The sequence below is a fragment of the Hyla sarda genome, chromosome 8, assembly GCF_029499605.1.
Source record: "Hyla sarda isolate aHylSar1 chromosome 8, aHylSar1.hap1, whole genome shotgun sequence".
Classification (NCBI taxonomy): Eukaryota; Metazoa; Chordata; class Amphibia; order Anura; family Hylidae; genus Hyla; species Hyla sarda.
Window position 1 is genome coordinate 88,353,591 of NC_079196.1, and position 13,323 is coordinate 88,366,913.

A 13,323-nucleotide genomic window follows, 5' to 3' on the forward strand; every position below is an offset into this window, starting at 1 on the left:
CAGTCTCCTCATCACCCCATGCACTCCATCCTCAGTCTCCTCATCACCCAATACACCCCATGCACTCCATCCTCAGTCTCCTCATCACCCCATGCACTCCATCCTCAGTCTCCTCATCACCCCATACACCCCATGCACTCCATCCTCAGTCTCCTCATGACCCCATACACCCCATGCACTCCATCCTCAGTCTCCTCATCACCCCATACACCCCATCCTCAGTCTCCTCATCACCCCCATACACCCCATGCACTCTATCCTCAGTCTCCTCATCACCCCGTACACCCCATGCACTCCATCCTCAGTCTCCTCATCACCCCATACACCCCATGCACTCCATCCTCAGTCTCCTCATCACCCCATACACCCCATGCACTCCATCCTCAGTCTCCTCATCACCTCATGCACTCCATCCTCAGTCTCCTCATCACCCCATGCACTCCATCTTCAGTCTCCTCATCACCCCATGCTCTCCATCCTCAGTCTCCTCATCACCCCATACTCCTCATCCTCAGTCTCCTCATCACCCCATATACCTTAAGCACCTCATCATTATTACACAGCTGACACCCCCCCCCCCTGGTCCTTCTCATCAACATTAAACCCCCTAATCACTACACCCCTGACCCCCCTTCTGGTCCTCCTTATCAACACTACGCTCTCCCAGACCCCCAAACCTCCTTATCATTACACCACCAACCTCTTCAACACCCCTCCTGTCCTCTTCATCATCATTACAATCCCCCCCCCCCCACACACCCAATCATCGCTCTCCTCACCTCATCTGCTCAGCGATGACGTGTGAGGCGGGAGGGTTTGCTGCTCCTGTCGCTTCTGCCGGGGTCAGAGGCCATCATACGTGACGTCAGGGGCTTGGAACAGACATGCGTGCCTGTGCGGGGCACGTCTGTTCCCATCAGCCCCTGGCCTGTCTGTCTCGCCCGGCCGGTTTAAAGGTAAATTACTGCTGTCAGCAACAGGTTCGGGACCTGTTGCTGCAGCATATAGTATGAAGTACTGGCAGGGGCCCAGACTGTGAGGCCCAGGCTGTGACCTGGGCCACTAGGTGGGCCCCCTAACACGCTGGGCCCCTGTGCAGCCGAACCGGCTGAACAGGTGATATGTCCGCCCCTAGTCCCATCTACCTCCTGGCCCCTATATCAGCTGCTACGGCTATCATTACACCCGTGTTCCTATTTATAAAGGAATGTTGTATGTATCCCTATATACAGTATGTTGTATGTATCCCTATATACAGTATGTTGTATGTATCCCTATATACAGTATGTTGTATGTATCCCTATATACAGTATGTTGTATGTATCCCTATGTACAGTATGTTGTATGTATCCCTATATACAGTATGTTGTACGTATCCCTATATACAGTGTGTTGTATGTATCTCTATATGCAGTATGTTGCATGTTTCCCTATATTCAATATGTTGTATGTATCCCTATATACAGTATGTTGTATGTATCCCTATATACAGTATGTTGTATGTATCCCTATATACAGTATGTTGTATGTATCCCTATATACAGTATGTTGTATGTATCCCTATATACAGTATGTTGTATGTATCCCAATATACAGTATGTTGTATGTATCCCCATATACAGTATGTTGTTTGTATCCCTATATACAGTATGTTGTATATATCCCTATTAGTGTTGCTCACGAATATTCGCAATGCGAATTTTATTCGCGAATATCGCATATTCGCGAATTCGTGAATATTCGCGAATATAGCACTATATATTCGTAATGACGAATATTCGTTTTTTTTTTATTTTTTTTCACAGTACACATCACAGTGATCACCCCTCTCTGCTTCCAGCTTGTGTGGTGTAAAGAAGGCTCTAATACTGCTGTGTGCGCGAATTTTCGCTTATGTTAATTTTGTATATGATAATTTTCGTATATGATAATTTTCGCATATGCGAATTTTTGCTTGTGCGAAAATAAAACGAGAATATTACGAATATGCGAATATATGATGAATATTCGTCCATATATTCGCGAATATTCGCGAATTCGAATATGGCCTATGCCGCTCAACACTAATCCCTATATACAGTATGTTGTATGTATCCCTATATACAGTATGTTGTATATATCCCTATATACAGTATGTTGTATGTATCTCTATATACAGTATGTTGTATGTATCCCTATATACAGTATGTTGTATGTATCCCTATATGCAGTATATTGTATGTATCCCTATATGCAGTATGTTGTACTTATCTCTATATAAAGTATGTTGTATGTATCGCTATATACAGTATATTGTACGTATCCCTATATACAGTATGTTGCATGTATCCCTATATACAGTATGTTGTATGTATCCCTATATACAGTATGTTGTATGTATCTCTATATACAGTATATTGTACGTATCCCTATATACAGTATGTTGTATGTATCCCTATATACAGTATGTTGTATGTATCTCTATATACAGTATATTGTACGTATCCCTATATGCAGTATGTTGTACTTATCTCTATATAAAGTATGTTGTATGTATCTCTATATACAGTATATTGTACGTATCCCTATATACAGTATGTTGTATGTATCCCTATATACAGTATGTTGTATGTATCCCTATATACAGTATGTTGTATGTATCCCTATATACAGTATGTTGTATGTATCCCTATATACAGTATGTTGTATGTATCCCTATATACAGTATGTTGTATGTATCCCTATATACAGTATGTTGTATGTATCCCTATATACAGTATGTTGTATGTATCCCTATATACAGTATGTTGTATGTATCTCTATATAAAGTATGTTGTATGTATCCCTATATACAGTATGTTGTATGTATCCCTATATACAGTATGTTGTATGTATCCCTATATACAGTATGTTGTATGTATCCCTATATACAGTATGTTGTATGTATCCCTATGTACAGTATGTTGTATGTATCCCTATATACAGTATGTTGTATGTATCCCTATATACAGTATGTTGTATGTATACCACGGTTCTAGGTCTGGTCAGAAAACCGTATACGGGGAAAAATGAGACAATGAATGGGGTTCAAGGCCGGATCCAGCTGGGATACGGGAGCGGACGGTTTTCGCCCCTCCCAACCATCCAGATCCAGCAAATGTAGGGTGAAAGCACCCTAAGAACCTTAATTCGTATATTATCCTATGGTTTCATATATTTACTGGTTGTCTCTCTGTACATTAATTTTTACTATGTATATCTATTGTACTGTATTGAACAGAGGATGTCACCTTTTTTCCTCTATAGTGGCACCTTCTTTATCTCAGATATTGGGGGAGATTGATCAAAACCTGTGCAAAGGAAAAGTTGCTCAGTTGCCCATAGCAACCAATCAGATCGCTTTTTTCATTTTGCAGAGGCCTTGTTAAAAATGAAAGATGCAAATTGATTGGTTGCTATGGGCAACTGGGCAACTTTTCCTCTGCACAGGTTTTGATAAATCTCCCCAATTGTGTTTTAGTTATGTACATATACTTTTTCTTAGTGGCTGGGTACATTTTTGCCCATACTCCATGAGGTGCTAGCAAATAATGCATTGCTTCAGGGCCGCCATCAGGGGGGCACAACCCATACTCCTGTAAGGGGCCCGACTTGTCAGTGAGTGACTGTGTCTGTAACTCACTGACCACTGGAGGCCCTCCACTGTACACTGCATGCCGACTGATTGACTACATACAGTCAGCCAATCAGTCAGAATGCAGCAGCGCTCCACTGCCACACATACCTCCGGGGGCCGGCGGCCACTGCCTCCCCATTGCCCACCCACTCGCTGGTAAAAAATAAAAATAAAAAAAACAAGCACTGTTCACACTGCTGCTGTCCAACTTCCTCCGTCCACCGGCGCCACTCTGAGCTGTATACAGTTCAGAGCAGGCCATGACCTCTGCCCCGACGCGGGTGCCGATGACATCAATCATCGGCGCCTGCCCTGTGGAGAAGATAGGACGCGACTCAGCTGTTGAAGATCGCTGCGTGGGACATGGTGTGTATCTTTTTTTTGTTATTTTTTTGTACGCGGGGGCAGGGGGGGGATTGGGGTGTATGTATGGGAACCACACACATAATGTTACACCAGTGTGTATCCAGCTGTTGCAAAACTACACTCCCAGCATGCCCAAAGGCTGTCAGAAACACTGTATTACCCATGCTACTTTCTGAGTTTTATTCCACCACCTGCTGCCTACCTACCTGAATGTATTCCCACCTAAGTATCTACCTGTCTTACTGTCTTCCTACCTAGCTACCTACCTACCGGGCAACCCAGCTTACTACCTACCTACATGCCTTCATACCTACCTGGCAATCTATCTACCTACCTGGCTATACATACCTGTTTTTATACCTGACTACCTACCTGGCTATCTTTCTACCAAACTACCTGCCAACCAAGCTACCTACCTATTTGGCTACCTCGCTATCTTTCTACCAAACTACCTTCCAACCAAGCAACCTACCTATTTGGGTACCTGGCTATTTCTGTACCTAACTACCTGGCAACCTAACTGCATACCTACCTGGCTGTCTTCCTTCCTACCTACCTGCCTACCTAACTTGCTAGCTACCTACCACACTACCCAGGGACATTTTTTTTGCATCAAAGCCCTGTGGTTTCAAGCTACACCCCTGGGGAGAAATATGAGGGGGGGGGGGGGGGTAATATAGAAAGGGGAGCAATATCAGGGGGCAATATAGAAAGGTGGAGCATTATGAGCACCATAATATACATTGGGGACAAAATGAGAGGGGATAATATACAATGGGGGCAATATGAGGGGGGTGATATACAATGGGGGCAATATGAGGAGATAATGTACAGTGAAGGGCAATTTGAGGGGCATGAAATACTATGGGGGCAATATGAGGGGAATAATACCCTATTGCGGCAATGTTTGGGCCTGCTAATCTATAGGGACAAAGTTAGGGCCAATACTATACAGCTGCACAGAGGGATCTAATACTATCTGGGGCAGTGTAATCCATATAGGGGGTTTGTATAGAGGTGAGGACTTTGCTGTAGCGAGAATGCTAAAATGTTTCTAAGCCCGATACTAAGATAAAATCTAGTGTGGGAGGGGGGGCCCAGACTACAAGCTGTGTAAGGGGCCCCAAAATTTCTGATGGCAGCCCTGCATTGCTTACATGGTATATACTACTTTATGTGTATTGGTCCTCACTCGTCTTCTCTAGGCGTATGCTATGTAACCCTATATAAATACATTTTACATGGAAATGCCGTAGACATTTAATATGTGTACATAACACAAACATCTGTGCAAAGCCCCCATACATTTTTCAGATATTCCATAGAGAAAATAATTTTTTTATGAAAAGTTGATCTTTGTGAGTCCTAGAAGCAGGAAACTGCAGCTTTAAAGAATGTGGACAAGCAAACGTGTATTACTTTTCAAAGCAGCAGCAAGCAAAATCTACATGGGGAACTTCAAGGCTTCCTGCTCTGAGGTGCCCTTGATGTCTCACAAATGAATATTTTATTTCTCCAAAGAAAGCTGTAAAAAAATAAATAAAAAAAAGCTGCAGGCCTGCGGTGATCGGAGTGCTGCCTTCTGCCAGGGAAAGACAACAAATGCGGAAACTCTGTAATTGTTCTGCGCTTTGTTTGACATGTTAGAAAGAGACCATGGATTGCTGTTAAACTTAGTGACAGGCATTTCAGACAGTACCAAGAATACAACCAGACAGCCAGAGAAGGAAGTGAGCCTGGGAAATCAATGAGTTTTAACCCTACGCTAGCTGCTGTGACAAGTTTTTGCTCCCAATGTCATTTACTGCTTTGCCAAAAAGGAAATACAGTGGTCCCTCAAGTTACAATATTAATTGGTTCTGGGACAACCATTGTAAGTTGATACCATTGTATGTTGAGACCATAACTCTATGGAAACCTGGTAATTGGTTCTAAAGGCACCAAAATGTCATCCAAAAATAGGAAAAAGTGAGAATTAAAGAAAAATAATTAGATAATTAATATAGATAAAGCAAATCCTTATATATAAACGTAGGAAAGATCTGCTGGGAGCTGTAAATCACTGTTTATGTCAGTGTTTCCCAAGCAGGGAGCCTCCAGCTGTTGCAAAACTACAACTCCCAGCATGCCCGGACAGCCAAAGGCTGTCCGGGCATGCTGGGAGTTGTAGTTTTGCAAAAGCTGGGGGCACCCTGCTTGTGAAACACTGGTCTATGTAGCGGACAGGAGCTTCTTCAGGGTCCTGTACAGTACAACACGCAATGTCCCAAAAAAGTAATGGAGTCGCCCTCACCTGGTGTCCAAAGGAGCAGCTAACCCTGATACAGGTAAAGTGTACAGAACATGTAATACCAGACACCAGTCAGTGCATACACTTCAGTAATACAGGGGTTTTACCAGTGAATTCCCATTTTGATTGGTCGGTTCTTCAAGCCATTGACACGTTTCACAGATCTGGACTGTCCGTACATTGTATGTTGAGTTTGGTTTCAACTTACGATGGTCCAGAAAAGACCATTGTATGTTGAAACTATTGTATGTTGAGGCCATTGTAAGTTGAGGGATCACTGTACACTGAAAATTTGGGGCTTACCTTTGGTGCGTACAGAAGTAATTGTTGCACCCACCTTCTGCTACATAAAAAGACCCAAGCATTATAAATAGCATATGGTAGAGGGGATACCATGTGCATTTTACATTGGGGCCCAGCAGCTTATGCCTTGAGCAAAAATTGTCAAATGTTGAACTTGTGAGATATATGGAGGAGGAAAGTGTGTGTGAGGGGGATCCTGTTGGTTATAGGGGCACTCCGCTGGAAAACATTTATTTTTAAATTAACTGGTGCCAGAAAGTTAAACAGATTTGTAAATTACTTAATTTTACACATTTTGATCCTACCAGTACTTATCAGCTGCTTTTTACTACAGAGAAAGTTATTTTCTTTTTTAATGTATTTTCTGTCTGTCCACGGGGCTCTCTGCTGACACCTCTGTCCATGTCAGGAACTGTCCAGAGCAGGATAGGTTCTGTTTAACTTTCTGGCACCAGTTGATTTAAAAATAAATGTTTTACAGCAGACTACTGCTTTAACCAACAGGATCCCCCTTCCAGTACTTATCAGCTGCTATATGCTCCACAGGAAGTTTTTTTCTTTTTTCATTTCCTTTCTGTCTAATTTCCTTTCTGTCTGTGCTCACTGCTGACACCTCTGTCCATTTTAGGAACTGTCCAGAGCAGGAGCAAATTCCCATGGAAAACCGCTCCTGCTCTGGACAGTTCCTGACATGGACAGAGGTGTCAGCAGAGAGCACTGCAGTCAGACAGAAAAGAAATTCAAAAAGAAAAGAACTTCATCTGGAGCATACAGCAGCTGATAAGTACTGGAAGTATTCATATTTTTAAATTGATGTAATTTACAAATATGTTTAACTTTCTGGCACCAGTTGATGTAAAAAAAAAAAAAAAAAAAGAAATGTTTTCCAGTGGAGTACCCCTTTAAAGATAGTAAAGAAGAGATGAGTATGTAGTGTTTACAATAATTTTTACATCCTAAGGTGCACCTGATCACCTCTATGTAGGCAGATGGCTACTGAGGGGACTTATGTAACTATTTGGGGGCACTTTGTTATCTACTGGGAGGAAGGCTACCTACTGGGTGAACCAGTCTTGCTACTGGGGCAATTACTTACTTGATGAGCACCTATATATCTACTGGGGGCACATGTCTACCTGCTGGGGAGCAACTATCTACTAGGGCACTATGGATGTGAAAGGGGGAAGATGGTGCTGTAAAAGTGCAGAACCTAAAATGTTTGCGCAACAGATTCTGCAGATATGATTTGTTGATGGGAGAAATCTTCATGGTGGTCTGGACCATATGGAGAAGGAAATAAAACAACTCTCTATAAGATGCTTTAAATTACAGATTCACATTAGGGTAAACACCACATGTTGGGATTGCCCTCTGATCAGCATAATAAATCAAATGCAATTATTACCTAAAAGTGGTCTATTACCTTAAAGGGGATTCTAGAATTACAAAAAAAAAGGTCTGTCTGTGCACACCACTAACTCCAGAGTGCCGACCTTCATTCTACATCTAAGAATGGAGCTGTTTCTGGATACCGTAATTTTCGTCCTATGGGACGCACCGGCGTATAAGACGCACCCAATTTATAGGTGCAAAATCTAAAAAAATAAAGATTTTGAACCCAGTAGTTGTCTTCAACCTGCGTACCTCCAGATGTTGCAAAACTACAACTCCCAACATGCCCGGACAGCCGTTGGCTGTCCGGGCATGCTGGGAGTTGTAGTTTTGCAACATCTGGAGGTCCGCAGATTGAAGACCACTGCATAGGAGGTAATACTCACGTGTCCCCGCCGCTCCGACCCGTCACCGCTGCCCTGGATGTCGCTCCATCGCTGTCGCCGTGTCCACGTCGCTCCGGAACGTCTCTGCTGCCGGCCAGGTATCCGCGCTCTCCGTCGCCACCATCACGTCGTTACGAACGCTGACGCATGTACGGGACGATGTGATGACGAGGAAGGAGAGCGCCGGCCATGCAGGGGATCCCTGAACGGAGAAGACACCGAGGAGGCAGGTAAGGTCCCTCCCGGTGTCCTGTAAGCACTAACCCGGCTATTCAGTCGGGCTGTTCGGGACCGCCACGGTGAAATCGCGGCGGTCCCGAACAGCCCGACTAAACAGCCGGGTTAGTGTCACTTTCCCTTCAGACGCGGCGGTCAGCTTTGATCGCCGCGTCTGAAGGGTTAATACAGGACATCACCGCAATCGGTGATGTCCTGTATTAGCCGCGGGTCCCGGCCGTTGATGGCCGCAGGGACCGCCGCGATATGGGTGTATTCGCCGTATAAGACGCACCGACTTTTTCCCCCCAGTTTTGGGGAAGAAAAAGTGCGTCTTATACGGCGAAAAATACAGTAACTGTTTTAAGGAAAAAAGACAGTGTAAAGGAAGTAATCCAAGACTATAAAGACGTAAAAACATTAGGAAAGGTATGTTTGGCATCTCTGAAATTACTTTCATACTAAATGTGCACTGACGTGGCCTGTTGTCATGGAAGTGCTCAAGCTTGTACGAGCACTGGATGTTTTTGTTGGCGAAGCTTTCCATACCAGCGCTCTTGTGTGATAAAAATAGACAGATGTGCTGAGACAGATTTTTCACAAAGAAGAACTTGAATGAATGTTTTCAATCTAGAACATGGTCTATGCCGGGTTTCATGCATTTGTAGTTTATCACAAACCTAGGATGTTTCCAATGCCAATACTCTAACCGTACACCACAGAGGAGGTCTATATTAGCCATTAAACTAATGTATTTCCTGACTCGGTGTTTCATTTGTGTAGTTGTTCACTGCTGTGTGGCTCGATGTATGGCTACCAGTAATTGTAGGTCCGGTAAAGACATAACCAAGTAACATCTAGTAACACAAAACAAATGTTTTTATACCACCATAAACAAATATTCATTACTAGCACAGTAAATATGTATATATATATATATATATATATATATATATATCTATATATATCTATATATATATATATCTATATATATATATATATATATATATATCTATATATATATATAGATATATATATATATATATATATATATTTATATATATATTGAGTGGGTAGTGTAAAGTAGTGGAAGGTCTGTTCTGGTATAAGTTTTTGTACTGTAATTTGAAAAAGTGCAAAAGTTAATGGTGGGTCATTTAGCAGACAAATTAACCATAGACTTCCAATACTATTATACTTAGCTGAGCTTGCACTAAATTGATGCCTATATTCATTTACAAGGAAGAAGAGATGGATTATTTCTTTAACGACTACAACCTTGTACAGACAAATATATATTAACAAAAACATGCATTGCAAAATATGATAAATCCAACAAAACAACAATAAACACTTCTTGTACCAAAGAAGACAAACATACGCAAGCTTGTATTTTGTATTCATACATTTATCCTACCTTGATAGCTTTGAGCAGCGTATTGGTCTCTGCTTTTACCCCCTTCTGGTCAAGATGCTCATATGCACAAAATGCCACTTTTGCTTCTTGAACAGCAGCAAAACTATTTGAAAAACAAAATAAAACAAAATAAAATCTGCTGTAGATCAGAAGAGTATGCAGTTGTATATATTAAATTTAGGTTGTCCACAGAAATCCTGTTTTTGTACAAAATCTCTGCCTCCCAAATATCAGACAGTTAAGTACCTCAGCCATACTGTTAAGGAAGATGTCTTTGCCCTTTAGCAAAGCCCCAGCATGTGAGCCTGTTCTTTTCTTTGCACCCAGCATAGTGAACTGCCGAAACATCTTTTCAATTGGGAGTGATGTGACACCGAAGTACTTGCAGACCTTTAGCCAATTGTACTTTAACTATTCCATACTAGCTAAATTAGCATTGAAAACAACTATGTTTTTTATGACATTTAAGGAAAGCCAAACAGAAGGCATTGAAAGATCATGTCACAGCTTGGACTAGAATGTTCTGATGTTAGTCCCTATGTGTCCTGTAGGAACATTTATAGACTTGTTCTTGATTGTGACTTATCCATTGTGAGGGCTGCAATTCTAGTACAAGAACACATTTTATTTCTGCATTTAATGCTCTTCTTAGAACCAAGGACTTCTTTATCAAAGCCAGAAACCACAAAGCTGTTATTGGACTCCTGGTGAAAGGGGCTCTTGTTTAACCCAAGGCTCATTTTGGCTTTGAAGACACAGCTGATTTTTTATACATTTTAGTTTTTTTCTTCCTCGCCTTTTAATAGCCATAACTTTTTCATTTATCTATCCACGGACCCATATGCTTTTTTTGCACAACCAATTGTACTATGACTTTTTATTTTCCCCATAAATGTATGGTGCAACCAAAAAATAATTTGTGGCGTAAAATTGTAAAGAAAACCACAATTTAGCAAATTTTGTGCATGGTTGTGTTGGGGGCGGATGGAATTATTTTTACACAGTGTACTGTATGGTAAAACTAACATGATTAAAATTATACTAATGGTTACATGCTTTTCTATTAGGCTAGGTTCAGACTACGGAATCTCTGGGCAGAAAATTTCCGCCCAGAGATACCGAGTGCAGCCAGCGCTGACTGAATCAGTTGGCACAAGGACCACGCGGACACTGCAGTCTCCAATAGACTGCAATGTGTTCCGCGCAGATTTCCGCCTGAAGAAAGAGCAACGCCATTCTTCAGGCGGAAATTTCCAAGCGGATTTTCCGTTCACAAATTCCGCTTCACAAATTCCAAAGTGTGAATTTGTGAAAGGAAACCCATTCACTACACTATACATTTTAGCAAGCGGAATTTCCGCCTGCAATTTCAAAGCGGAATTGCAGGCGGAAATTCCGTAGTCTGAACCTAGCCTTATTGTACTGCTGTCAAAAATAGTCAGACTTTTTTAACATAATAAGTACATTTAACATTTCCCCATTCTGACCCCCAAATACTTTCTTATTTTTCCATATACAGGGCTGTATGAGAGCTTATTTTTTGGGTGTGATCATTAGTTTTTATTGGTACCACTTTTGTGTAGATGTGACATTTCGGTCGCTTTTTATAAAAAAAAATTCTGGGATGTGATGGGAACAAAAATAAGCAACTTTGGAAATTAGTATTGTTGTACGTTTACCCCGTTTACTGTACAGGATCATTAATATTATATTTTAATAGTTAGAACATTTCTGCATGCGGCAATACTAAATATGTTTATTTATTTATTTTTATTGGGGTAGGCTGCTTATTCACTTTTTAAAAAACAAACTTCTTATTACTTTTTCTTACATTTTTAACTATCCACAGCAGACTATTTATAGTTACCTATTGATTGGTAGGTGTTACTGTACAGGGTTATGCAATGGAATAGCAATAATCAGGGATATCTGCGATCCCCTTGTTCAGACATGTACAGGTCCAGCGATGTGCGCTAAGTATCTAAGCACAGCGACATACATATACATTGCATGTCCTCTAGGGGATAAAAACTGAGCACCATAATAAAGGGGAACTATAATTTTTGCTATGATTCTCTTCACTCTTTGAATGGCAATGGTCAGAAGTCCTATTATGAAAGCATAACATAAAAAGAATTAAAGAACTTGGTATAGGTTTCTATGGTATAGATGAAGGCAGTGGCGTATCTACAAGGGGGCGGGTGGGGGTGCAGGTCACCAAACTGATCAGATCGCGCCACTACTGACTAAAAAAAAGGGCATGCTGCTGCCTCCGCTACCAGGGAACTTGTCCCGGATCCCCAGGCAGACAGCGCTGCCTTCTGCCGTATGTGTGGTACACGCACATAGGGCAGAAGGCATCTGCGGCCTACACGGAGATGAGACATGACCTCCGCCCCCATGCAGCATGCAGTGCAGGCACCGATGATGTCACATGGAAGACGTGTAAAAAAGAAAGTTGCAACAGCACTCTAGGTCAAAAAATGGAGGCTCTTAGCGCACTTTTTGATCAAAATGTGTCCCAAAAAGTGCATTAAGAGCCTCCATTTTTTGACCAAGAGTGCTGTTCCAACTTTCTTTTTTGTACATTTTATATTTGCCACAGCAGCGGGCACCTGTGTATTAGGTTGTTGTGCTGGCTATTTTTCCTTTTGTTTTTACATAGAAGACGTGTGCCCTACTGGGATCCGGACGAGAAGATCGCTGTGTGGGACATCAGGTGAGTGTAATATTTCTGTTCAACCTGGGAAGGGGAAAAAACTCTGCTGCCTACACCTACTTGGGGGGGACTCTTCTGCCCACACCTACTCCACTGTGGGGGGACCCTGCTGCTGCCTACACCTTCTCTGGGGAGGATCCTGCTGCCTACACCTACTGTTGGGGGACCCTGCTGCCTACACCTACTGTGGGGGGACACTGCTGCCTACACCCACTGTGGGGGAACTCTGCTGCCTACACCCACTGTGGGGGAACTCTGCTGCCTACACCCACTGTGGGGGAACTCTTCTGCCTACACCCACTGTGAGGGAACTCTGCTGCCTACACCTAATGTGAGGGACGATCTACTATGTCCCTGCTTAGCTAATGTGGGACAAACTACCAAACTAATAGGAGGGCTACCTACTACCTAGATAGGGGGGCTCCATACAGGGGGCAGCTATCGGGGGGATTTACCTACAGGGGGCATGACTACCTACCTGGGGAACATGAACTACCTGGGGGCATGATCTACTAGGGGCCACTACCTCCTGGGGACATCACCTACCTGTAACTTCCATAAGCAACACCTTATTTTCTG

General features: G+C 42.5%; 1 protein-coding gene across 4 annotated transcripts in view; it reads right to left on the bottom strand.

Moving 5' to 3' along the window:
- Window positions 1-13,323, bottom strand: part of LOC130284175 (uncharacterized) — a 251,230-nt gene that overhangs the window by 163,783 nt on the left and 74,124 nt on the right. For all 4 annotated transcript variants that reach the window (XM_056534269.1, XM_056534272.1, XM_056534270.1 and 1 more), the window contains one exon: window positions 10,026-10,128. In XM_056534269.1, coding sequence (XP_056390244.1) covers window positions 10,026-10,128 — 103 coding nt within the window. The remainder of the gene's footprint in view (window positions 1-10,025; window positions 10,129-13,323) is intronic.